General features: G+C 39.7%; 4 protein-coding genes across 11 annotated transcripts in view; 1 reads left to right on the plus strand and 3 right to left on the minus strand.

Moving 5' to 3' along the window:
* The window catches only part of LOC122659989 (translationally-controlled tumor protein homolog), a 38,873-nt gene that overhangs the window by 11,414 nt on the left and 4,409 nt on the right, over window positions 1-23,050 (plus strand). The window contains exons 6-8 of one of the 7 annotated variants that reach the window (XM_043855162.1): window positions 15,450-15,462; window positions 19,357-19,359; window positions 20,346-20,360. In XM_043855162.1, the coding sequence (XP_043711097.1) occupies window position 15,450 (1 nt within the window). In that variant the 3' untranslated portion in view covers window positions 15,451-15,462; window positions 19,357-19,359; window positions 20,346-20,360. The other 6 variants (XM_043855160.1, XM_043855157.1, XM_043855156.1 and 3 more) reach the window with 6 other exon arrangements.
* Window positions 478-3,831, minus strand: LOC122659993 (universal stress protein Slr1101-like). 2 transcript variants are annotated; one of them, XM_043855168.1, is made up of 4 exons: window positions 3,608-3,831; window positions 3,340-3,434; window positions 2,943-3,064; window positions 478-603 (listed from the first exon to the last, which is right to left on the minus strand). In XM_043855168.1, the coding sequence occupies exons 1-4, from the start codon at window positions 3,792-3,794 to the stop codon at window positions 516-518; spliced, it is 492 nt and encodes a 163-aa protein (XP_043711103.1). In that variant the 5' UTR covers window positions 3,795-3,831; the 3' UTR covers window positions 478-515. The 2 variants fall into 2 exon arrangements, with proteins under 2 accessions (XP_043711103.1, XP_043711102.1); XM_043855167.1 differs by having other exon boundaries at window positions 3,605-3,831.
* LOC122659991 (universal stress protein PHOS32-like) lies at window positions 11,870-22,956 on the minus strand. The gene is made up of 5 exons (XM_043855165.1): window positions 22,737-22,956; window positions 22,465-22,559; window positions 21,697-21,818; window positions 19,034-19,260; window positions 11,870-11,911 (listed from the first exon to the last, which is right to left on the minus strand). Exons 1-4 carry the CDS (start codon window positions 22,936-22,938, stop codon window positions 19,173-19,175), a joined length of 507 nt encoding a protein of 168 aa, XP_043711100.1. The 5' UTR covers window positions 22,939-22,956; the 3' UTR covers window positions 11,870-11,911; window positions 19,034-19,172.
* Window positions 12,009-15,737, minus strand: LOC122659994 (universal stress protein PHOS34-like). The gene is made up of 4 exons (XM_043855169.1): window positions 15,522-15,737; window positions 15,235-15,329; window positions 14,551-14,672; window positions 12,009-12,139 (listed from the first exon to the last, which is right to left on the minus strand). The coding sequence occupies exons 1-4, from the start codon at window positions 15,700-15,702 to the stop codon at window positions 12,052-12,054; spliced, it is 486 nt and encodes a 161-aa protein (XP_043711104.1). The 5' UTR covers window positions 15,703-15,737; the 3' UTR covers window positions 12,009-12,051.

The raw sequence follows: 23,050 nt of genomic DNA on the forward strand, positions 1-23,050 counted from the left end.
CTCTTCATCTCTCTTTCTATATTTCTTCTTGAGTAATTCTTATTGAACAGCAAACACATTTGATGATCTAACAGTCTGGTGAACAATTGTGTGTATGCCGGACAATCCATGGACAAATTTGGTAATGAACAGTAGAACCATGGCTGGGTTGTTTAGGCTCAAAAGAATGATTTCAACAGTGAGTTGAAACAATCACCATCTGATGGCCTGTGGAAACGCTGCCGTTATGATCTGTTTTAGTATTAACACCCCCCACCCCAAAAAAAAAGTGTGATGCAAGTTAATGAAAAGCTGAAGTGATACATTTACATATAAATCTCAGACAAGCTGTTTTAATGCATATTCACAAGTTTAGACAATTTAGACTCACAATTTTTTCTCCCACAAGTTGAGACAATTCAGACTAATGCAGAGTAAGAACTTGGATACAAGTATACTACATTGTTAATTCCATTTGGTGAATACTCTTAAGAATAGAATGTATATGCACAGATTTATTCACTCATCTGGAGAGCTTAATGCTTGATCTTGGGCCTTTTCACAATCATCACAGAACAGTGAGCATGGTGAGCACAGTAGTCACTTACACTGCCCAAAACAGCCCTGCAAGGCACCAAGCAATGTATCTGTTAATGTGTATGCAGTATATAGATAAACTAAAGGAGGGTTACTTGTGCTAGGAAGGAATGGCTAGTGAGGTTGTCCACCACGTATGAGTTGTATGTGGCCTGGACATGCATAATTGAGATAGACAACTCACTGGCTTTGAGCTACGGGATCACAATGGAGGGAAAATGTACTACCCATGGGATGATTAACCATCAACTGTTTCTCTAAGGAAATGGCAAACAGTCACAAGTGGTGGTTGGTGAAAGAAAATATTTATGCGATAATCTGCGGATGTAGATTAAAGTGGAGTGATAGAACACTGCATATGTACCATATGGGTGCACAAGGTACAACTCTGTTTAAGAGTTGCAAAAGAATTATGGCAAGAAGGCATCAAAAGAGTTCTAATTGAGGAACAGTACTCTGTGACAACTTGCTTTATATAAAACCCTAGCATCAAAGTCCCAACCAGCAAAGTTCAGGATCACATTTTCAAGATTTTCACCAACAACAAACATTAACCAGTGGGTAATTCCTTTGAGTCAACATGATCTACAGATCAATTCATGGGGAAAAAGAAGAATTTCACATTAACCCAGATAATGAATAAATTTGAATAATATGATTGCTTAGACGCAGATGAAGTATATATAGTTATATACCCAGATGACATCTTCTACTCTTCTGTATGCTACACCCTTCTCCCCTCTTTTAATTGCCCTTGTGTTAGAAAATCCATGAAACATATTTACCCTAATCCTTCTACGACGAATCCCAAAATAACCAGCTGCTTAAGTCCAAAGTCTTAGTCTTCCCCTTTATTTTGAAAAGGCCTTTTACTGTTTATTTCTCCATGTGAAAATGTTCAACACAAAAAAGCCAGCAAGGCTGAGCCACTGTTCGCTGACAGGAAACGCTGCCTTACAATCAATAGAAACATTCTGTACTATTCCCTTATTATCTTCTCCTTCCCCCATTCCAACAGGTCTAGGAGTTGACGGCCACATTGCCAGATGTGAGCTTTAATTTCTAGATTTTGTTAGTCACTTCAACCATTCTTATCAGGATTTTTACTCCTCAAATTGCAATATAAGCACCATAGATGGTTTACATTTGGCTCCAAAATCTCCATGCATTTCCTCTGCACAAATGCTTGCTAGGCATCTTTGTCGGTGGAAACTCTAATAATTCTTGTTTGATCTGGTATGGTTACCTTTAGAATGGAACACAATGTTTGCTGCTCAGAGGTTTCATTCAGTCCTACCAGTGCATATAAGTTGTTATTTGCTATTGCATACATTATGATTCGTCCAAAGTATGTGAAATTTTATATTTGAACGAGGAAAATTTGACCCATATACTAAATATACCAGGAATAATCATAAAGAGAACACTCGTAGTTCAGGTTTAAACAATATGTTGTTAATGATGGATTCAGCAGTAGCCATGAATATCAACCAAGCAGGAAAAAAAAAACTTTCTGACAGTTGGAAATAAAGTACTATATATAAAATGAAGGAAAAATACAGAGAGAGAAAACTGATTGGCTGTAGGAGATGATTGAGGCATGACAAGTAAATGGGCTACAAGTCAGTTTCACTCCCTATAGTATGTCTATCTCCAGAGCAAAAAAAGTTGTTGAGCACCTGATTTCCAGATTCAAATACCAGCACCTTTGATGTATGTACTCACAACTCCAATTGGGTAGGTAAAATCTGTTTTGATCCAGCTTAAAACCACACACCCACCCACCCAAAGATGCTAGAAGGAGAGAAAACATGGCAGAGAAAGGAGTAGATAAAGGGAGAGATCTGAGTAGTTCTCCAAGAAACAGTCTTCCAGAATGTCAACTAAACCTTAACAAAGCCCACAACTAGATTTGAACAAATGAAAGATATAAAAAGGTAGATTTCTCTCCTCCCCCCCTTTTTTTTTCTTCTCAAAACAGAGTAAAACACTTCATTGGGTTTAGGGGGTCTTAACCCTGTATATTTTTGAATTTCTTTTGGAACTTCACATACTTTGAAGAAAGTAAACTGGAACTGAGACTTGAGGAACCACAAGAAACAATTATATATTGCAAAAGAATGATATTTGATGGGTTCAATTTGTTTGTCAGTTGGTGGGTGGAACTTGAGTCGAATGATGAACCATTCTTTGATTAGTCAGTGTAGATATATCAGTTAGTTCACCTTTTGTCCGACAAATCTATTACATACTTAGATATAATCAAATAATTATAACAGAATTTGAATGAATAAATTATTCCGTAAATCTACAACTTTTTACCATTACCAGCTATTAATTAATGCAATAAAGGGTCAAATCTTCACCTTTTTATAGCTCCATAACCATGACTGCCCACCACCAATATGGATGCGTGGTGTTTCTCCACGGCCTCACAGAGGACATTCCTAGCATCTCCTTCCACCACTTCCACTACCACATCATGCACCTGCACATTTTTCAAAATGTTAACCTAAGCTGACTGCAACAAATTATTAGTTTGTTTCTGCAATTCCCAGATCAAGCGTGTGAAATCACATAAGAAGCAATCTGACTGATTTAGAAATCTAAAAACTACACAATAAATTCTGAAATCTTCCGGATAGAAAGGAAGAGAGAGAGAGAAAGAGTAATTCCCAATTATCGAAATATAATTTCTCCTAATTCTTCTTCCTTTTCTTTCATGGACAGGAGTAGGACCATCATTATCAAATTGATTCTCACCAATTTATTTCTGCAGGTCTCCCTCGCCTTCTCTACAACTTCAGCTGCTATCGTCTTGAAATTTGTCTCCACGAAGGGCAAAACTTCGGCAGCTCCTGCGAAAATTCAAAAGCAATTAGGGGGAAACCTCGTTCCTCACGAAAAAACAGGAACTTAAGGTAAATTCTCCAGTTAAGGAAGAAGAAAATTCCTGAAACTAATTACAACTTCCAAGAAGAAAGGATTAGTTCGTCTTCTAATCGCATCTTAGAGATGATTACGTTACCACCAAGTCCAGGAAATCCGACAACGGAAGGAGGAGAGAAAATTGCGCGAACGACAACAAGCTTAAAAGGAGGATTGGAAGCAAAGGGGACGAAGAAGTGATCGAGAGCCCAGTGGAGAGCGTAGAAGCTATGCTCGCTATCGTCGATTCCCACCACAATTACAGATTTCTCTGTCGCCTTCGTCGCCATTATTGAAGCACTACTTGTCTCTGCTCTATCCTTACGTTCCCTCTGAGAGACTTTGAGAGTTCTGTTCTGTTGCGAAACTGAAACAGAACAGAAAAGAGAAAGAGGAAAGAATTTAAGGAACGAAGCGAAGAGAAGAGAATCTGATCGATCGTGTGACGAACTGGTGAGAGCAACTCGAATACGACCATTGTTGAAGACATGAAACACACCGTTGGTGTGTTTTTTTTTTCTTCCAAAATTCAAATATGTGAGATTACTAATTTACACCCTTCTAATCGAGCAGTTTCCATTTTTCTTCCTCTCTGTTCTTTACTACTTTTATGTCTTTTACTCTGGAGGTATTATACGTCATCTTCTGTATTTGGATGGATGAGGTGTATAATGATGTACATAGTGTGAGATAGAAGCTGCACGGAAGTTGAACTCATGATCCATGCGAGATTAGGAAAGCTGAACGGGTAATAGGGGACATAGTGACATACGAGATTACGTGTCAACCATGGTTTCAGGAATCGGTATCGGATCGGTCGATTCGTATTGGTATCGATGGAGATCGATATCGATACCTGGTCCATTATGTGTTGATGGATTGGACATGGACAAGGGTAAAAGTGTAAAAAAAAAATATAGGTAAACCTGATTGATCCAGACCGATACAATCTGATCCGGAGTAGTATCAGATCAGAATCAATAGAGACCAATATCAATACCAATTACTAAAACCCTGTTGTCAATTCTAAAGTCTAAATCTTACCCCAAAAAAAAAATCTAAAATCTAAATCTTTGTTTTTTTTTTGGGTCTAATTTTGTGGTTAATACTGGTGATGGAGTCACCAATTCATGGTTTTAAAAAGAGGCAATTTCTTACATCTATGAGAAAAAAGAAACATAATTATAAAGCAAGTAAGCCTACAAGACAAAGTAAATGTAAAACAAAGTCAAATTTACCATAGATATTTGATTGGAGGTATCAAACAGTGGAACAGTTCTAGTGGGTAAATTTGTCTTAATTTTCTTCATCACAGTTGAGAAAAAAAAACATTCGATGTAGCCCAATATGACCAATCCATAACGCATCAATGGCATTAAAAAAAAAAAACAAACTATGGTTCAGATCCCTCAAGGCATTCTTTACCAAGGTGGCCACATAGACAAAAATTTGCAGATCTTTATCCCCTCAATTTGCCTGCTTTTCAATTTTCTCAATTTCATCTAATAGGTGCGGAAATGACCACCTTACCCCCTATCCGAATACACTGCCCCGGGTGGAGTCCACCTCCCTCTATTAAACAAGCAAATTGAGGTGATATTTTTCCAAAATTTGCAAGAAAACCATCAGATTCCATTAATAAGAAATGTTATTTTGTAATTTTATATGCTATCGTGTGGAATGAAATCTTCTATGTCAAACCAATGAATGCACGAAAGGGGATTCAATGTCATGGAGAAGAAAGAGTGCAAGAAGGTGTTTTTTTTTTTTTTTTTTTTTCTTTAATGAAACTTCAAACTCATCTTTTAATCACTTGTCATGTTCAATATGAGCAAAAAATAGATCATTGAATTGGGCAAGCAAAGCGATTCTCTATCATATGGATCCACCTATGCCTGTGATGAAAGTATAACATCATCACGAATTAGGATTGTCTCCAGCGAGGCGTGCGCCCAAGGTGTTGCTAGGGGGCATCCAGCGGTTGAACTGTGTCGCACACATCTCGGTGCACACCTAATGTTATACCCGCACCCCGGATCATAATTAATTTTTGTTTTTCCCCGTGACGTGTGGTTATCACGCCACGATATCTTTGGTGAGCTGTTCTCACTTGGTGGTCAAACCCAGCTACAAAATTATTGACCACAGTGCGGGTTTACCGTGGAGGAAACTATTCGGGTCATGGGGGACAAACCATGACAAGGAAATAGTAAGTTCTAGCCCTTAAGTTTATTTATTTACCCTTTCCCTCGATGCCCTCGAAGTGCGGGTCAAGATTTGGACCGCCCGGGCTATTTTAGTTGAGTTGGGAATATTCTATTTGTGGGTCCCACTTGCCCTGGGGAAACGCGTGAAGAGCAATTATACCCATATCATGTGGGCTCATCTTTTAATTAGGTTCTTTCCTAATTATAACTAGTGGGCAGGCCCATTAGCTTAAGAGGCCCATTGGGCTTAAGTGACAATTTAACCTGAGGGTCCATCTAACTCTATTTGACCCAAAGATGGGTTAACCCATTCCTTTACCCTAAATAAGACCATGGGTCAACCCATTAAGCCCTCTTGACCCATTTAACTTAAACTATCCATTTGGCCTAATGACCCATTTATCTTGGATCCACCCATTTAACTCTTGACCCATTTAACTTAAAGTACCCATTTAGCTATTTGACCCATTTAACTTAGAGGACCCAAGGTCCATTTTCTTTAAATAAGACAAAGGGGGGGGAGAAGCTTTCTTTCTCTTTATTCTCCCATCTAACCTAAATCGTGGAGGAGAGAAAGAGGAGAGAAAGGAGAAAGAAGAAAGAAGAAAGAAGGAAAAGAAGAAAGAAGGAAGGAGAAAAGGAGAAGGAGGAATGGAAAAGCTTGGTTGAAGGCTTGGAACCTCACCTTGTGGAGTCCTCTACGTGGAGCTTTTCTACATTGGGGAGGTAAGCCATTGAAACCCACATCTCTTCATCTATTTTGAGTTTTGAGGTTTGGGAAATGGGAGAAATTCGACCTAGGGTTCTCTTGGAACCGAAGGAATCGATGGAACCTCTAAACCTACACTATAGTGGAGTTATTTCACTCCATTACAACCTCTAAGCCTAGGCAATCTCTTTCCATTTGAGAAATTTAAAGTTTCTACCCTATTATGTTATAAATTAGATTATCTTTGTTTTTCCTCTTAAATCCATGGGATTACATGGACCTAATGAGGTCTTAGAACCCTAATGGACCTAGGAGGAAGCTTTCTTGAAGCCTCCCTACCTTTAAACCCCTTGAAAAATGAATCCCTAGCAAGAAACCCTTCAATTTTCGATTACGCGGTATGTGGTTTTACATGTGGTTTCGCACGAGAAACTACACCGCAACCACCCTTGGCAGAGACCTTCCTAAGCCCCTGGTTAGCTAGGATTTACATGTGGTTTCGGACACGAGAAACCACACACTGCAACCACCCTTGCGAGACCTTCCTAAGCCCCTAGTTAGCTAGGATTTATATGTGGTTTCGCACTGCAGGAAACCACCCGAAATTACCTTCCCGAGAAGGCCCCTGTGAAGCTCGGATTTACACTCGGTTTCGTTTTACGAGACCACATCTGCAACCGACCTTGACTAAAGCGTCCGAACCCCTGGTTTCCTAGGATTTACATGTGGTTGCAGAATTTGGGCATGAAACCACTCCTGCAACCACTTTGTTTCGAAACCTTATACTTAAGTGATTATGGGAGACCTTTTGGGGATCCTTTCCCTTCGCTCGTTTAACCTTATTTCACTATTTGTTTAGGTTAATATATTCATCTTGTGGCTTATTGCTTGATCGAGGCACAACCGATAATCTTGGTGCTTGCGTATACGTTATGAGTGGGTTTGGTTGGTTGGGCTTGTTATTATTATTGCATTATATATTATGTAATCATTATAATTAATAAGCATGTTTGCATATTGCATACTTTTATATATAATTGTTATCATGTTGATTGGTAATGTTGTACCTTGATGGGTCTCGGTGCGGTGGGTACCGGTTGGAACCCGAACACTATATACATTTATGAAGAAATTATGTTGAATGTCATGTTGAATTGTATGCGCCGCCGTCTTGTGTCGGGCACTAAACCGGATGAAAAGTTGATGCGCCCGGATTACCTCTCTACGGACGATAGGACTTGCATGTAGCGTGGCTAGGATTTTACACCCTTATGCTACGACCCTTACCAACGGGGTTTAGGTGTTGGGTAATCATACACGGATTACGTGGAGGTGGGAGAGGCCGATCATGGTAGTATTGGTTATCGGTCGCCCGAGTGGTCTTGGAGGCTTCGATCGGCGTAGGTCCCACGTGACAATTGAGGTTTCATTGTGGCGATAAGTTAAGTGACCCACAGTGTCTCAGAGTTGTCACGATAGCATATACCTCGACTTAGTTGTGATGTTAGGTGGAAAATTTACTTAACATATGCATGCATCATTGGACTATGTGAATTGTGTGTTTGTGCATCCCCATCCCCTCGCTGGCTCGGTGGAGCTAACCCCTCGTGTACACAATTTTTAGATTATGATGCGGTACGGAGGGCGGAAGTCGTGTTAGAGGAACATGGCAACGGGTGTCCTTGTGACGATTGCGCCTACGGGCCGTGGGAATTCTAGGGACTTATTCCCCTTTTGTTTATTTTAGAGCGTAGGCCCATGTAAAAACATTTTGTTATACCCTTGTTAATCATTATTAGATGGTAATGAAAAATGGATTAACTACGGTATTTATCATCTAGGCTTTGATCATCTTGTAACTATTGATTTTATACGCTTCCGCAAAACTACGATCATTTGGAATGTAATATTTCCCTTTCCGCACTCTGATATTATATTGTTTTAATATTAGTTATGATCGTGCGTTGGGACACCGTGTCGATGATCTGGCGGCTTGGTAGGATGACAAGCGTTGTCCTAGTCACCCCTTATAATGTATTTTATCCCTTGTTGGGATGGGGGCGTGACACCTAAGGATGTGTGCGGCACAGTCTAATGGTTGGCAGCACCTTGGGTGTGCTGGGCTCCTGAAGACAAGCTAAATTCCATCATCACAGGTTGAATGCACTAAGATCTTTACTCAGAATCTTACAAAACTCGATGACGATTTTGTCAATTCTAAAGAAAACCGAATACAACTGGGCCAAAATGATCCCAATCGAAACCCAAGCATGATAAAAAAAAGTAGACTTGGGTGGAACCTAGCATTTTTCGAGGAAAAGGTTTGTTGCTAGGCTGCGTGTGCTTGTGCCAATACGGGGATCAATAGGACTGCACGAAAGGGCATTCAAAGGAGGGGTGAGATGCCCATTTCACTGCCCCATGTGTGAGGGTGTAGGGAGCATTGTCGAGCAGCATTCTTTTTCTTTCTTTTTTTTTTGGGAGGGGATTTATACACTAGCATTGTGTAATGGAATATTACACAGTAGCATCAGACAAATCAAAGGTTAACCAACTTTTAGGATGTAAACTTAATATTGGATTGAATTGGTTATTGTTATATGGTTTTTTAGGGAGAGGGTTCACTAGCATTGATTAATGGAATATTCAATGTTAAGTTTACATCCCAAAAGGGGTTTTGTTACTCGGACTTCAGGTAAAGTAATGGCATCACAAGGGGCTAAAGGAGTCTAATACTTGCACCTTGGATAGAGTAGCAACGTCACAAGGGACTAATGGAGGTTACCTGAAAGGGGGTTGGTGGGAAAACAAGGCTTTGAAGGGTAAATGGTGGATTCAGGTCACTCTAGGGGTTCAATAGAATGCCAAGGTGGGTTGAAACAAGGCTCTTACACTCTCAAAAGCGGAAAAATGGGGACAAAAACACACTTTCCGATGCTCAAGGGCTCTTCCAAAAAATGGGGAGGGGACCCTTTATAGAGTGCGTAAGGAGGCATTGGTTTGGATGAGATTTTCGATGTCATTGGAGGTTGAACGGTCTTTTCATGCGCTAGCTCTTGTGTCTAGGTGCAGTAATCACACGATCGGATAGCATTTCTTTTCCCATATTATATACAATATTTAGGGTCAATCAAGGTCAATCAAAGCCGGACCGGGTCAAGGATTTGTTAGGCACTGACAAGGTCGGGCTGGGCCTAGGCTGAGTTAAACAACCTTAGGGTTGGGCTAAGGTTTAGGGCAAGCCCGGCCCATTGACATCCCTACTTATTTTCTCTCTCCCTCCCAAATGGATGAGGATGATCTTGAGATCAGAATGTACTATTCTCACAATGACCAACCGATCTCTAACTAATGCCCCATCCTCGAGTGGTTCTTTGACCTATTCTTTCTATTATCAGTTCTATTTGGTCTCTAGATAGAGTCTAGCAATGTGACAGTCATGGTGGATGAATGTTTGATACTCTTAAATAAGTTGCCAACCATGTCACACAGTGCCCTTATATTTTTCTCATAATAGACCACATGCATGTAGCGTAAGCATGGTGGCGCTCTTCTTGCATCTCTCCGGAGATGCTTCAACGGATTTTGGCATCCAAACATAGTAAGTTCCTACTGGGAAGACTAGAAAAAGGAGGATTGTTGTTCAGCACGGATCTGGATTCTCTACTTTTGACCTGCCCCTACTTCCCTGTGCCCCAGACACAACAAGGCGACAAAAAGACCGCCTTGCTGTGTCTGGGGCGCACACGGCAGTACGGGCAGCTCGGTAGTAGAGGACCCCGACGGTGTTCAGCACACGTCGGATGTGAGAGATAGAGAGAGAGAGAGAGAGAGAGAGAGAGAGAGAGAGAGAGAGAGAGATCCATATATGCTGTCATAGCTTGGTGGGGAGAAAAAAAAAAGAGGGGGGGTTGCTCACGATGGTAGCTGCTGTTTTGCGAACTGATAATCTGCCTACAGAATATTGATCTGGATCTTCTCCAATGAGGAGATTGTCCAATGAGGTATCCAATGGCTGGGCTGGCTGGCACAAGTCCCGACGCACGCCCAGTCAGCATGGCAGCCCACCCGTTGGATGCCCTCATTATAGAGGATTCCGTTCCACAGAATATGGAGTTGGCATAGATTAAAATTAAAGTGTATTCCAGGATGGGCCTCATTCTTGGACGTGATCTAGGATTTGGGAACGAGAATGTCTGAATGTATTATAAACAGCATTCTTAACATTCCCAAATGTGTTAGCAATCCAGATTCTTCGTATGCATACCAAACACAGCCTAGATTCGGAACTAGTGATGAACTAACCAAAATACCACTATGGAATTTTACACAAGATGAAAACACCTGGTAGTCTAACAATCTGGTGAACACTTTGTGTTTGCCGGACGATCCACGGACCACCAATTTGGTTAAGAACAGTAGCAACATGACTTTATCGTTTAAGCCCAAAAAGTATGGTTTCAACAGTGGGTTGAAACAATCACCATCTGATGGCCTGTGGAAATGCTGCCGGTATGATCCATTTTAGTACACACAGGGTGAAACATAACCATGCATCACATGAAATGACAAGACATTAATGAAAAACCAAGAACTCCATCAAACTTTAAACCACAAACTGTGGAAACTATAGACTGAAACTCATCATCATCCAAGTTTCCCTAGACTAACTGTAGCTTGGGTTTTTCAGTTGTCTATTCTATTCATCCTTATCAATGGACTTCAGGGATCCATTCAAAAAGGGGGAAGAGGGGGGTGGAGGGGAGTGTTCATAACTGTTATTTGGCTCTTCGGCAATGACAAACAAGAGATCATCATCGGGGAAGTTTGTCTTCAATGGTTCGAATACTGGGACATAGTTTGTGGCTCAATTATCAGCGAAGGCCTGCCTCTTGATAGATTTTTGAGTGATAAGTTTTAACTCGGACAGTATTCACAGCCATAATGAATCTTCAAAACAGCCGGTTGCTAGAACAAATGCTTAAGAGGATCAATTCAGGCCAGCAGCTTAACTTGGCCTCCAATTTTTTATGTTGGAGGAAACAGAAAGAATCCTCCAAGATCAGTATAATGGAGATGTATAATGTCCTAAATCTTAGAATTACAAGAACACAAAAGGAATAGCCCTGCCGCCCTTTCTTTGATTCTCATCAAATAGAATCTAAAGGAAGAATGAATAAAATATCTTTAACGAAAAATGGCATGCATCTAATTTAAGGCACGACCCTCCATAAAGTGTACCAGTTGAACAGGATTAATCTAGCAGAAATGAGACCATTAACAGTGGGATATACTACTAAATTATTAAAAGGGAAGCTCAGACTTTAAAAAGCATTCAACAGATTAAGTTCATGTAAGCTCTCTCTCTCTCTCTCTCTCTCTCTCTCATGTGCACACACAGACACACACTTATCCTTCCCCCAGGGAAAAAGGGTGATGCAAGTTAATGGAAAGCTGAAGTGAAATATTTATTTCAGTCTCAAACATGCTACTTTTATGCATATTCATAAGTCATGACAAACGAAACTCACTTCAGAGTAAAAACTTGAATACAACATTGTCAATACCATTTAGTGATTACTTTCAAGAATTGAATGGATGTGCACCGGTCCACGCACTCATCTGGAGAGCTTAATGCTTGATCTTGGGCTTTTTCACAATCATCACAGAACAGTGAGCATGGTGAGCACAGTAGTCACTTACACTGCCCAAAACAGCCCTGCAAGGCATCAAGCAATTTATCTGTTAGTTTGTATGCAGTAATATAGACAAACTAAAGGAGGATAACTTGTTCGAGGAAGGGATGACTAGTGAGGTTGTTCACCACGTATGCGATGTACGTGGCTGGGCATGCGTAATTGAGATAGACAACTCACTGTCTTTGACCAACGAGATCACAATGGAGGGAAAATGTACTATCCATGGGATGATAAACCATCAACTGTATCTCTATGGAAATGGAAAACAGTCATAAGTGGTGGTTGAGGAAAGAAAATATTTATGTGATAATCTGTGGATGTAGATTAAAGTGGAGGAGCTGATAGAGAACTGCACATGTACCGCATGGGTGCACAAGGTACAACTCTTATTAGGAGTTGCAAAATAATCATGGCAATAAGACCACAAAAAAGTTCTAATTGAGGAACAGTAGTTTGTGACAACTTGATTTATACAAGACCCTAGCATCAAAGTCCCAACTAGCAAAATTCAAGATCACATTTTCAAATTTTCATCAACAGCAAACATTAACCAGTGGGTGATTCCCTCGAGTCAATATGATCTTCAGATCAATTCATGGGGAAAAAGAAGAATTTCACATTAACCAGATAATGAAAAATGCAAACTAATATGTTGCTTGGACAGAGATGAAGTATATACACCCAGATGACATCTTCTACTCTTCTGTATGCTACACCCTTCTTCCACTTTCCCCTCTTTTGATTGCCCTTGTGTTAGAAAATCTACTGTCATAACCTTACAGAATATCACCTGAATCCATGAAACTTATTTTCCCTAATCCTTCCATAACGTATCCCAAAACAACCAGCTGCTTAAGTCCAAAAGGCCTCTTACTGTTATTTTTCCAAGTGACAATGCTCACCATAAGAAATCCAACAAGGGGCTGAGCCACTGTTCTCTGATAGGAAACACTGCCAATAGAATCAACAGAAACATCCTGCATTATTCTCTTATTATCTTCTCCTTTGCACCTGCCAACAGGTCTAGGAGTTGACAGGAATGTTGCCAGATTTGATCTGCAATTTCTAGATTTTGTTAGTCATCTCCAGCACTTTTAGCAGCATTTATACTCATTGAATTTCTATATATGCACCATAGATGGTTTACATTTGGCTGCAAAACCGCCACGCATTTCCTCTGCCCAAGTGTTTGCTAGGCATCGTTGTGGATGGAAACTCTAATAATTCTCATTATATCTGGTATGGTTAACTTTAGAATGGAACACACTCTTTGCTGCTCAGAGGTTTCATTCAGTCCTAACATCCCATATAAGTTGTTATTTGCTATTGCATACATTATGATTTATCCAAAGTTATATTATAACGAGCAAAATTTGACCCATATGATACATATAAGAGAATATGAAGAAAAAAAAATACTTTTGTGATGGGTTCTGTAGTACCCATCAATTAATTAGCAAAAAGAATACTTTTTCAGACTCTGGGAAATAGAGTGCTATTTATAAAATGAAGACATACACAGAGAGAAAACTGATTGGCTGTAGGAGATGATTGGGGTTTTCAAGTCTGTTTCACTCCCTATAGGATGTCTATCACCAGAGCAAAAAAAAGTTGGTGAGCACCTGATTTCAAGATTCAAAAACCAGCACCTTTGACGTATGTACTCACAACTCCAATGGGATAGGCAAAATCTGCTTCAACCCAGCTTAAAACCACATACACACCCCCAAAGATACCTGAAGGAGAGAAAATATGGCAGAGGAATGGAGTGGATAAAGGCCAAAGGTATGAATGCTAGAAAACCCGCTGAATGTGATCCTCATATAGAAGTGATGGGGACAAAGCTAAAGGGAGCGATCGTAGTAGTTCTCCAACAAAAAGTCTTCTAGAGTGTCTACAAAACCTTAACAAAGGTCACAAATACACTTGAATGAAATCATCCACAAATGAAAGAAATAACTGTTCAAAACGTAAGCTTCCAAAAGTAGATTTTCTTTTTCTTTTTCCCAACCTTTTTCTCAAAACAGAGTACAACACTTCACTGGGTTTAGGGGTCTTAAACCCTATATAGTTTTGAAAATTTTTGGAACTTCACATACTTCGAAGAAAGTAACACTGGAACTAAGACTTGAGGAACCACAAAAAACGATTGCATTCCCAGTGTAAACTGCGAAGGAATGATATTTGATGGGTTCAATCGTTTGTTAGTTGGTGGGTGGAACTTGAGTTCACGAAGACCCATTCTGTGGTTAGTCAGTGTAGATATATCAGGTTAGTTCACCTTTTGGTTGGATACATCTATTACATACTAAGATATAGTCAACTAATAATAACAGAAATTGAATGAATAAATAACCCACAAATTATTACCTAAATCTGCAACTATGCCATTACTATCTATCAATTAATGCAATTAGGGTCATATCTTCACCTTTTTATGGCTCCATAACCATGACTGCCCACCACCAATATGGATGCGTGGTGTTTCTCCACGGCCTCACAGAGAACATTCCTAGCATCTCCTTCCACCATTTCCACTAGCAGATCATTAACCTGCACATTGTTCAAAATGTTAAGAGAAGATACCATAAGAGCAAAGTGGCCACTGCACTGTCAATTTAGATAATTTTCTTCTGGGACAGATGACCTGATTTCGGTTTAAAATTTTTCCACGGTAAAAACATGTTTAAATAGATAGAATAATCCAACTGAATCAAGTCAAAAATCAGCCTTGCAGATTTCAGTTGGGAACAACAAACTGGTGGGTGGCCACTACTTCTTATGTCCAAAGGTCAGGGCACCGGAAGTTACTCTGGTTAATGGTGTAGCAGTGTTGAACTTAAAGTCAAATTCATACAGGCAATGATTGTGCAGATCCAATGGAAAAGCAACTACATGAATCGATTTATGTCGGATAAACAAAAGAGGTGATCCACTAGAGATCTTCAAAGATAGTCACGAAATAAAGAGCTTAGGATTCTTATTACTACAAATTATTTCTTTATTCTGCAATTCCCAGATGAAATCACATAGGAAGCAAAATGACGGTTTTGGAAATCTAAAAACTATACGATTAATTCTGATAAGACCATATCATTATCAAAGTGATTCTCACTGATTTACTGATGCAGATCTTCTTCGCCTTCTCAATAACTCTAGTTGCTATCGTTTTGAGATCTGTCTCCACGAAGGGCAAAACATCGGCAGCTCCTGCAAATATTCTAAGACAAATTAGGGAGGAACCTCACTCCTCATGGAAACAGGAACTTAAAGGTGAAATCCTCCAGTTATTAAGGAAGAAGAAAAGTCCTAGTTTGCCATCAAATCAAGAGAAGTTGGAAAAGTCACAAAAAAAAAAAAAAAGAAAAAAAAAAGTGAGAGTTTCAGAGTTGGTTACGCTACCAGGTCCAGCCAATCCGACAACGGAAATGGGACTGGGCTTGGCGTGAACAACAACTAGGTTATAAGGAGGATTGGAAGCGAAGGGAGCGCAGAAGTGATCGATAGCCCAGTTGAGTGCGTAGAAGCTATGCTCGCTATCGTCGATTCCCACCACAATTACCGATTTCTCTGCCGTCGCCATTGAATTATTGAATCACTGTCTGTCTCTTCTAATTTGAAGAGAAAGAAGAAAGAATTTAAAGAAACGAAGTGAAGAGAAGAGAATCTGATCGAGTGAGGATTCACAGTTGACTTTTTTTTTCGTTAAAAGAGGACTCACAGTTGACTGGTGACAGAAACTCGAATACGACCATTATTGAACCTGACGTGGTTCGTTGCTGTGGACAATTACAGACAGCGCCGTTGGTTTGTATTGGTCAAAGGCGCACAAAAAATTTAAAAAAAAAAGAGTTCAAAGATACCAAAATGCCCTTATGATCGATGAATTTTCATTTCTTTTCGCTCCTTTTCGTTCCTACTTTTGGGTCTTTTCATGTAGAGCTTTTATATGTAATTTTATGTATTTAGATTGGATTTGGATGGATGACGTGTACAGGGATGTACACAGTGTGAGATAGAGCTGTCGGAGGAAGGCAGAACTGGTGACAATTTGGTGGATCTGGCTCCTCTCCAGCGCACATCGTGCGGCTGGGGGCTCCGATCCACACCACCGCACATATCCCGGTGCAGTGGTGTGTGAATCGAGGTATCCCCAGCCGGACGATGTGCACTGGACATCGTCCCACGAGGGAGAGGAGCTCAATCCCAATTTGGTTCCTATCGCCGGACAGTTGAGCAGCCATTTTGCGGCTTCACACAGGTAGAGTGCGCAACAAATGTCATATTTGGTCCGAATTTGGGCGATCCGGTCCGATACCAAGATTAGGAACCATGCGTGGTACCATTTTGATTAATGACAATCAAGATCTATAGTCTAATCTTGTGGTTAATGCTGGTGATGGACTCCGGACCATGGTTTTAAAAATTGGTATTAAAATGGATCTGTAGGGCTTATCCGTATCGGTGTCAGACTTGGCTGATATTGATACGTGTTTGACTGTGTGTCGGAAGAATGATTCTAATTGAAGGAAAATTTGTTCCGGTTTGACCCGATATGGGTATTGGTATTGATCAAGATTGATACTGATCTCGATATTGTTTATAAAAAAAAACAAAAACCATGGTTCAAATGATGGGTTTTAAATATTGGGATCGGAATACCGATACATATCGATCATATCGAGCTGTATTGAATGATTTTGCCTTTACTTATATCAGAAAATTTTGATTTTTAGATAACATTCCCCTTATAACGAAGCATTGCACCAATATGGTTTCGGGGCCAAATATCGATATCCGATATTTAAAACCATGATTCAGATCCCTTAAACAAGGTGGCCAAAGTGAGAGAATTTTACAAGAACACTATCAAATTCCATTAATATGAAAATATAATTTTATAATTTTGTAATTTTACGAAAGATATTGAATTGACATGTTGTCGATATGAGATGGAATCTTTCATGCTAAATCAATTGGGAGCATAGAAGGAGATTCATGTCATGGAGGAGAGAGAGTATGAAAAGATGCTTGATACCCATAGCTTAGAGATCATTTTCCATTTTGTATAGAACTTCAAATTCATCTTTTATTCACTTATCATATTAGATAAAGCCCAAACAGTGACTAGGTTGAGACATCTTGACCCTGAGAGCAGATCAACGTTGGAAATTTCTGGCCTTAAGTCAAGGTCAGACCGGGCTAGGGTTGAGGCCTGCCCGATAGGGGTGTAAATGAATAGGCGAAATCCGTTTCCGTATAGCACTATTCGAATCTGTCCGAAAGCTAAATGGATACGGATACAGATAGGCTATAGCTATCCAAAAAACTATATTTACATGTAAACGGATAAAATATCTGATCTATATCTATTTAGCACTATCCGAATCCGTCCGAGAGCTAATCGGATGGGTATGCAGATATAGCACTATCCGAGCCGAATCCGATCTGTTTACATCCCTACCGTGCCCGACTCTAACTTAGGATCAGGGTTGGATTTTTCAAGCCTAGAGTCAGACTGGACCGAGATTGAACCAGTTAAAGGGACTCAGGGTTGAAATGGATTTTAAAAAGCCCAGCCAAACCCAAACTTGTTGCACCCCTAATATGAATTAAAATCAGACCACTAAGTTGAACATGAAAAGTGATATTCCATCATCTGATTAAATAAAACATCATCAGAGGCTAAATGTCACCAGGATCTTTGCCAAACATCTTACAACACTTGGTGGCATCTAGATTTTGTCAATTCCAGGGCAGCCCAAGTATAATTGGGCCAAAACGATCCCAATCGAAACCCAGACATTGAGGAATGAATGAATCTCCTTAATGGGCAAATAGATCTACTAGTTATAATGCTTGTGTTTAGTGCTAAAAGTTTATTACTTTTGCTATTTTTTTATAGACCTAGTTATTATAACAAGAATATTAAGGGATTCCCTTAACAGGCGCTTGTACATGTGTTTGTATATCCTTTCTTTTTCTTGGTCATTGTATCACCTTTCACTTGATAAATTAGAATATCTTTAAAGATATTGTTATGACGTGTTTTATCCAATAAGAAAAGTGTTGGTTATAATGCTTGTGTTTAGTGCTGAAAGATTAGTATTTTAGCTCTTTTTTTATGAGGGGAAAAGAACCACCCCTGGTCAAGTGGCCCATGTGGTTTCTACACTTAGACATAAAAGCGTACTTAAATATTGTGGTCCCCACATGAAAAAAAGCTGGAAATTCCACCCAGACGATGCTTGTGTGTTCACTCCCAATAGTGATATCTTACCCTTTTCATGGACCTAATCTTACAACACAAAGATTAAAGAAAGCATCCTCTTAAGGGGCTCCTAGATCTGACATATGACAAGTTGGATCGGACTGAAATATTATGGACAAGTAGACTGCAATGTCTCCTTCTGACATATCAAGTTTCAGCCCAAACAAAGTTGTCACATGGCAGAATAAAATAATGAAAAATTGGGAGAAATCCAATAATGGTTAGACTACCAATAATTGTTTATGGGCATACCCGAAGGATATGTCATTACATGGGATGGTAAATGATTATTATTGGCGAGGGCCTGTCTCTTGATAGGTTTGTGAGTGATAAGTTTTAACTTGGACGGTATTCACAGCCATAATGAATCCTCGAAACAGCGGGTTGCTCAAACAAATGCTTAAGAGGATCAATTCAGGCTAGCAGCTTAACCTGGCCTCCATTTTTTATATTGGAGGAAATAGAAAGAATCCTCCAAGATCAATATAATGGAGATGTATAATGTCCAAAATCATAGAGTTACAAGAACACGAAAGGAATAGCCCTGCCGCCCTTTCTTTGATTCTCATCGACCTAAAAATAGAGTCTAAAGGAAGAATGAATAACTGATGTGATATATTTATTCAGGTCTCAAACATGCTACTTTTATGCATATTCACAAGTCAGGACAATTGAAACTCACTTCAGAGGAAAAACTTGGATACAACGTTGTCAATGCCATTGGGTGATTACTTTCAAGAATTGAATGGATGTGCACCGGTCCACGCACTCATCTGGAGAGCTTAATGCTTGATCTTGGGCTTTTTCACAATCATCACAGAACAGTGAGCATGGTGAGCACAGTAGTCACTTACACTGCCCAAAACAGCCCTGCAAGGCATCAAGCAATTTATCTGTTAGTTTGTATGCAGTAATATAGACAAACTAAAGGAGGATAACTTGTTCGAGGAAGGGATGACTAGTGAGGTTGTCCACCACGTATGCGATGTATGTGGCTGGGCATGTGTAATTGAGATAGACAACTCACTGGCTTTGACCTACGAGATCACATTGGAGGGAAAATGTACTATCCATGGGATGATAAACCATCAACTGTATCTCTATGGAAATGGAAAACAGTCATAAGTGGTGGTTGAGGAAAGAAAATATTTATGTGATAATCTGTGGATGTAGATTAAAGTGGAGGAGCTGATAAAGAACTGCACATGTACCGCATGGGTGCACAAGGTACAACTCTTATTAGGAGTTGCAAAATAAGCATGGCAATAAGGCCACAAAAAGGTTCTAATTGAGGAACAGTAGTTTGTGACAACTTGATTTATATGAGACCCTAGCATCAAAGTCCCAACCAGCAAAATTCAAGATCACATTTTCAAATTTTCATCAACAGCAAACATTAACCAGTGGGTAATTCCCTTGACTCAATATGATCTTCAGATCAAATCATGGGGAAAAATAAGAATTTCACATTAACCAGATAATGAAAAAAGCTAACTAACATCTTGCTTAGACAGAGATGAAGTATATACACCCGGATGACATCTCCTACTCTTCTGTATGCCACACTCTTCTTCCACTTTCCCCTCTTTTGATTGCCATTGTGTTAGAAAATCTACTTGTCATAACCTTACAGAATATCACCTGAATCCATGAAACTTATTTTCCCTAATCCTTCCATAACATATCCCAAAACAACCAGCTGCTTAAGTCCAAAGTCTTAGTCTCCCCTTTCTTTTGAAAGGCCTCTTACTGTTATTTCTCCAAGTGACAATGCTCACCATAAGAAATCCAACAAGGGGCTGAGCCACTGTTCTCTGATTGGAAACACTGCCAGTAGAATCAACAGAAACATCCTGCATTATTCTCTTATTATCTTCTCCTTTGCACCTGCCAACAGGTCTAGGAGTTGACAGGAATGTTGCCAGATTTGAGCTGCGATTTCTAGATTTTGTTAGTCATCTCTAGCATTTTTAGCAGCATTTATACTCCTTGAATTTCTATATATGCACCATAGATGGTTTACATTTGGATGCAAAACCGCCACGCATTTCCTCTGCCCAAGTGTTTGCTAGGCATCGTTTTGGATGGAAACTCTAATAATTCTCATTATATCTGGTATGGTTACCTTTAGAATGGAACACACTTTTTGCTGCTCAGAGGTTTCATTCAGTCCTAACAGCCCATATAAGTTGTTATTTGCTATTGCATACATTATGATTTGTCTGAAGTTATATTATAACGAGCAAAATTTGACCCATATGACACATATAATAGAATATGAAGAAAAAAAATACTTTTTTGATGGGTTCTGTAGTACCCATCAATTAATCAGCAAAAAGAATATTTTTTCGGACTCTGGGAAATAGAGTGCTATTTATAAAATGAAGTCATACAGAGAGAGAAAACTGATTGGCTGTAAGAGATGATTGTGGTTTTCAAGTCAGTTTCACTCCCTATAGGATGTCTATCACCAGAGCAAAAAAAGTTGGTGAGCACCTGATTTCCAGATTAAAAAACCAGCACCTTTGACGTATGTACTCACAACTCCAATGGGGTAGGTAAAATCTGCTTCAACCCAGCTTAAAACCACATACACACCCCCAAAGATGCTCGAAGGAGAGAAAATATGGCAGAGAAATGGAGTGGATAAAGGCCAAAGGTATGAATGCTAGAAAGCCCCCTGAATGTGATCCTCATATAGAAGTGATAGGGACAAAGCTAAAGGGAGTGATCTTAGTAGTTCTCCAACAAACAGTCTTCTAGAGTGTCTACAAATCCTTAACAAAGGTCACAAATACATTTGAATGAAACCATCCACAAATGAAAGAAGTAACTGTTCAAAACGTAAGCCTCCAAAAGTAGATTTGCTTTTTCTTTTTCCCAACCTTTTTCTCAAAACAGAGTACAACACTTCATTGGGTTTAGGGGTCTTAAACCCTATATAGTTTTGAAATTTTTTGGAACTTCACATACTTTGAAGAAAGTAACACTGGAACTAAGACTTGAGTAACCACAAGAAACGATTGCATTCCCAGTGTAAACTGCGAAGAAATGATATTTGATGGGTTCAATCTGTTTGTTAGTTGGTGGGTGGAACTTGAGTCCATGAAGACCCATTCTTTGGTTAGTCAGTGTAGATATATCAGGTTAGTTCACCTTTTGGTTGGATAAATCTATTACATACTAAGATATAGTCAACTAATAATAACAGAAATTGAATGAATAAATAACCCACAAATTATTCCCTAAATCTGCAACTATGCCATTACCATCTATCAATTAATGCAATTAGGGTCATATCTTCACCTTTTTATAGCTCCATAACCATGACTGCCCACCACCAATATGGATGCGTGGTGTTTCTCCACGGCCTCACAGAGAACATTCCTAGCATCTCCTTCCACCATTTTCACTAGCAGATCATTAACCTGCACATTGTTCAAAATGTTAAGCGAAGATACCATAAGAGCAAAGTGGCCACTCCACTGTCAATTTAGATCATTTTCTTCTGGGACAGATGACCTGATTTCGGTATAAAATTTTTCCACGGTAAAAACATGTTTAAATAGATAGAATAATCCAACTGAATCAAGTCAAAAATCAGCCTTGCAGATTTCAGTTGGGAACAACAAACTGGTGGGTGGCCACTACTTATGTCCAAAGGTCAGGGCACCGGTTACTCTGGTTAATGGTGTGGCAGTGTTGAACTTAAAGTCCCATACAGGCAATGATTGTGCTGATCCAATGGAAAAGCAACTACATGAATCGATTAATGTCGGATAAACAAAAAAGGTGATCCACTAGAGATCTTCAAAGATAGCCACGAAATAAAGAGCTTAGGATTCTTATTACTACAAATTATTTGTTTATTCTGCAATTTCCAGATCAAGCGTGTGAAATCACATAGGAAGCCAAATGACTGTTTTGGAAATCTAAAAACTATACGATTAATTCTGAAATCTTCCAGAGAGAGGGAGAGAGTAATTCCCAAGTACCAAAACCTAATTTCTCCTAATTCTTCCTTTTCCTTCATGGATAGTAGTAAGACCCTATTATTATCAAAGTGATTCTCACCGATTTACTGATGCAGATCTCCTTCGCCTTCTCAATAACTCTAGCTGCTATCGTTTTGAGATCCTTCTCCACGAAGGGCAAAACATCGGCAGCTCCTGCAAATATTCTAAGACAAATTAGGGAGAAACCTCACTCCTCATGGAAACAGGAACTTACGGTAAAATTCTCCAGTTATTAAGGAAGAAGAAAAGCCCTAGTTTGCCATCAAATCAAGAGAAGTTGGAAAAGTCAAAAAAACAAAAAAGTGAGAGTTTCAGAGATGGTTACGCTACCAGGTCCAGCGAATCCGACAACGGAAGTAGGACTGGGCTTGGCGTGAACAACAACTAGGTTATAAGGAGAATTGGAAGCGAAGGGGGCGAAGAAGTGATCGAGAGCCCAGTGGAGAGCGTAGAAGCTATGCACGCTATCGTCGACTCCCACCACAATTACCGATTTCTCTGCCTCCGTCGCCGTCGCCGTCGCCGTCGCCATTGAATTATTGAATCACTGTGAAGAGAGAGAATCTGATCGAGTGAGGACTCCACTGGTGACTGGTGACAGAAACTCGAAGTCGACGTGGTCCGTTTCTGTGGGCAATTACAGA

The sequence above is a fragment of the Telopea speciosissima genome, chromosome 4 (assembly GCF_018873765.1).
Source record: "Telopea speciosissima isolate NSW1024214 ecotype Mountain lineage chromosome 4, Tspe_v1, whole genome shotgun sequence".
NCBI lineage: Eukaryota > Viridiplantae > Streptophyta > Magnoliopsida > Proteales > Proteaceae > Telopea > Telopea speciosissima.

Excerpts from the sequence above, each read along its gene's own strand:
- LOC122659993 (XM_043855167.1), bottom strand. The coding sequence starts at position 3,794 with ATGGCGACGAAGGCGACAGAGAAATCTGTAATTGTGGTGGGAATCGAC. Across the intron at positions 3,065-3,339 it reads AGACCTGCAGAAATAAATTG|GTGCATGATGTGGTAGTGGA; the intron begins GTGAGAATCAAT and ends AAAAATGTGCAG. Across the intron at positions 604-2,942 it reads GGTTATGGAGCTATAAAAAG|GGCTGTTTTGGGCAGTGTAA; the intron begins GTGAAGATTTGA and ends GGTGCCTTGCAG.
- LOC122659994 (XM_043855169.1), bottom strand. The coding sequence starts at position 15,702 with ATGGCGACGGCAGAGAAATCGGTAATTGTGGTGGGAATCGACGATAGC. Across the intron at positions 14,673-15,234 it reads AGATCTGCATCAGTAAATCA|GTTAATGATCTGCTAGTGGA; the intron begins GTGAGAATCACT and ends AACAATGTGCAG. Across the intron at positions 12,140-14,550 it reads GGTTATGGAGCCATAAAAAG|GGCTGTTTTGGGCAGTGTAA; the intron begins GTGAAGATATGA and ends GATGCCTTGCAG.
- LOC122659991 (XM_043855165.1), bottom strand. The coding sequence starts at position 22,938 with ATGGCGACGGCGACGGCGACGGCGACGGAGGCAGAGAAATCGGTAATT. Across the intron at positions 21,819-22,464 it reads AGATCTGCATCAGTAAATCG|GTTAATGATCTGCTAGTGAA; the intron begins GTGAGAATCACT and ends AACAATGTGCAG. Across the intron at positions 19,261-21,696 it reads GGTTATGGAGCTATAAAAAG|GGCTGTTTTGGGCAGTGTAA; the intron begins GTGAAGATATGA and ends GATGCCTTGCAG.